The sequence below is a fragment of the Penaeus monodon genome, chromosome 28 (genome assembly GCF_015228065.2).
Source record: "Penaeus monodon isolate SGIC_2016 chromosome 28, NSTDA_Pmon_1, whole genome shotgun sequence".
Lineage (NCBI taxonomy): Eukaryota > Metazoa > Arthropoda > Malacostraca > Decapoda > Penaeidae > Penaeus > Penaeus monodon.
Window position 1 is genome coordinate 1,211,993 of NC_051413.1, and position 1,780 is coordinate 1,213,772.

The 1,780-nt window shown below is 31.0% G+C and overlaps 1 protein-coding gene across 2 annotated transcripts in view; it reads right to left on the bottom strand.

Moving 5' to 3' along the window:
- Positions 1–177: 177 nt before the first annotated feature.
- LOC119591264 (8-oxo-dGDP phosphatase NUDT18-like) overlaps positions 178–1,780 on the bottom strand; it is a 40,396-nt gene continuing 38,793 nt past the window's right edge. For both annotated transcript variants that reach the window (XM_037939980.1, XM_037939981.1), the window contains one exon: positions 178–1,334. In XM_037939980.1, the coding sequence (XP_037795908.1) occupies positions 1,313–1,334 (22 nt within the window). In that variant the 3' untranslated portion in view covers positions 178–1,312. The remainder of the gene's footprint in view (positions 1,335–1,780) is intronic.

A 1,780-nucleotide genomic window follows, 5' to 3' on the forward strand; every position in this document is an offset into this window, starting at 1 on the left:
TTGCTGGTAAATTGTTTCCATGGAAGAGGATGCATAGATACAACAGGTCTAAATACAGTTACCAAAAGAGGAAATAACAAAAATTAATCTTCTTAACAAACATTTTTCAGTATCATACTGAAGAGCAAAGGTAACAAGGACAGAATGCTTTAAGATGATGAAAAAGAGAAATGAAACTGTAAACATATTCACACAATGAGTTTCAAGACATACTATTATCACTGAAGATCAAATCCACTACCCAATAAACCGTCTGTGATACCAGTCTTACCACAATGTATCAGACCTTTGTAAGAAAACCAAACCAAGTAAGAAATAAAATAAACTTGGTAAGCAAGATGAACACAAAAAGTAATGAAATTCTGTGAAGTGCTCTGAGAATTCACAAAATTGAGCCCAATAAAATCCCTGGAAAATACACTAGAAATTTAGACACTTTTGTAAATCCATGCTCTAGATGCCACACATAATCCAGAGAGTTATACATAAAAAAAAAGATAAGAAACAAAAATTCAAAAGTTTGAAATTGAACACCTGAAAAGAAATCCCCTTTTTCATTTGAGAGAAGTCAAGTAAGGGAAATAATGATACACCCCGAAGCCAGTATGAAATGCCGAACGGTCTTATATGAAAGTAAGAGCAAAGCCCAGATGCTATAGTGTGCAAGAGAACCTGTTAAAATGCCAGTTGAAGTTCATTTCTTAAAAGTCTTAAGAGTCAGCTGTAAGAATAAACAATGAAATTAAATGGAAAAAAAACTCCATACTTATTTTATACAGAGAAAACAGTCTGAGTATGGAAGGTAGACATATCAAGAACTCATAAAGTATGCATTTTAAGATTATTAAAAATTTTATCAAGCTAGTAAACTTACTGCACTTGAATAAATAGTAAAGACAGATTTAACTATAAAGTTTCATTTTGGTGATGGCAATACTGGCTTATCATATCTAACAGGCATATGCATAAATCACTTTGATACTGCCAGAACTCCATTGCAGCTTGTTGCTACATCTCGAAGTTTAAGCTAAAACCAGCTTAAAATTTGAAGAAAAGAAAGAATGAAACAATAGCTACATACACAAAAAAATATGTAAATCTTTTGAATTAGAGTAACTTCTTCACCCTAAACAGTCTTAAGAGACTAATCACAATAAAAAAAAGAAAATACTTTTTTCATTATAAAAAAAAGTAAAGCAATGGAGAAACGGCAAATATCTAAGCAATGCATCATGTGTTACACCCTCATGTGATCTAACTGGACACATTAGCTGGTCTCGGCTTCCACTAGCGTCCCTTACTTGACTTCAACTTAGGCACACGATTCCCAGTAGCTGAAAGTAAACAGGGACATTTAAAGACATCATCTTCATTTTGCATGAAAAGGCTCGGACAATTTTGCTTTCATAACTGATCATAAATGTTCTTTGCTATGTTTAAAACCTTCACTGACTAGTTTCTACTAGAAAGTGGATTTTACTAATCAAAATATCTTTCTAAAAAGGTGAGTTTTAACAGAGGAAAAGTCATGAAATAAAATATCTTTATAACATTATGAAAGGAATCTAATAATAAAAAATATTTCTCAAAAAGGTGAGTTCTTAACTAAGGAAATGTTGTAAAATGAAGTATTTTTATAATATTATCTTTAACTACAAAATGATTATCATTGTTAATATGTATGTTGAAATGCTCATCAATTATATAACCTAAAAAAAAAAAAAAAAGTTTATGCTAAAACCTGAAATGACTCCTTGTTTTCTTAGGTCAATCTTGAACT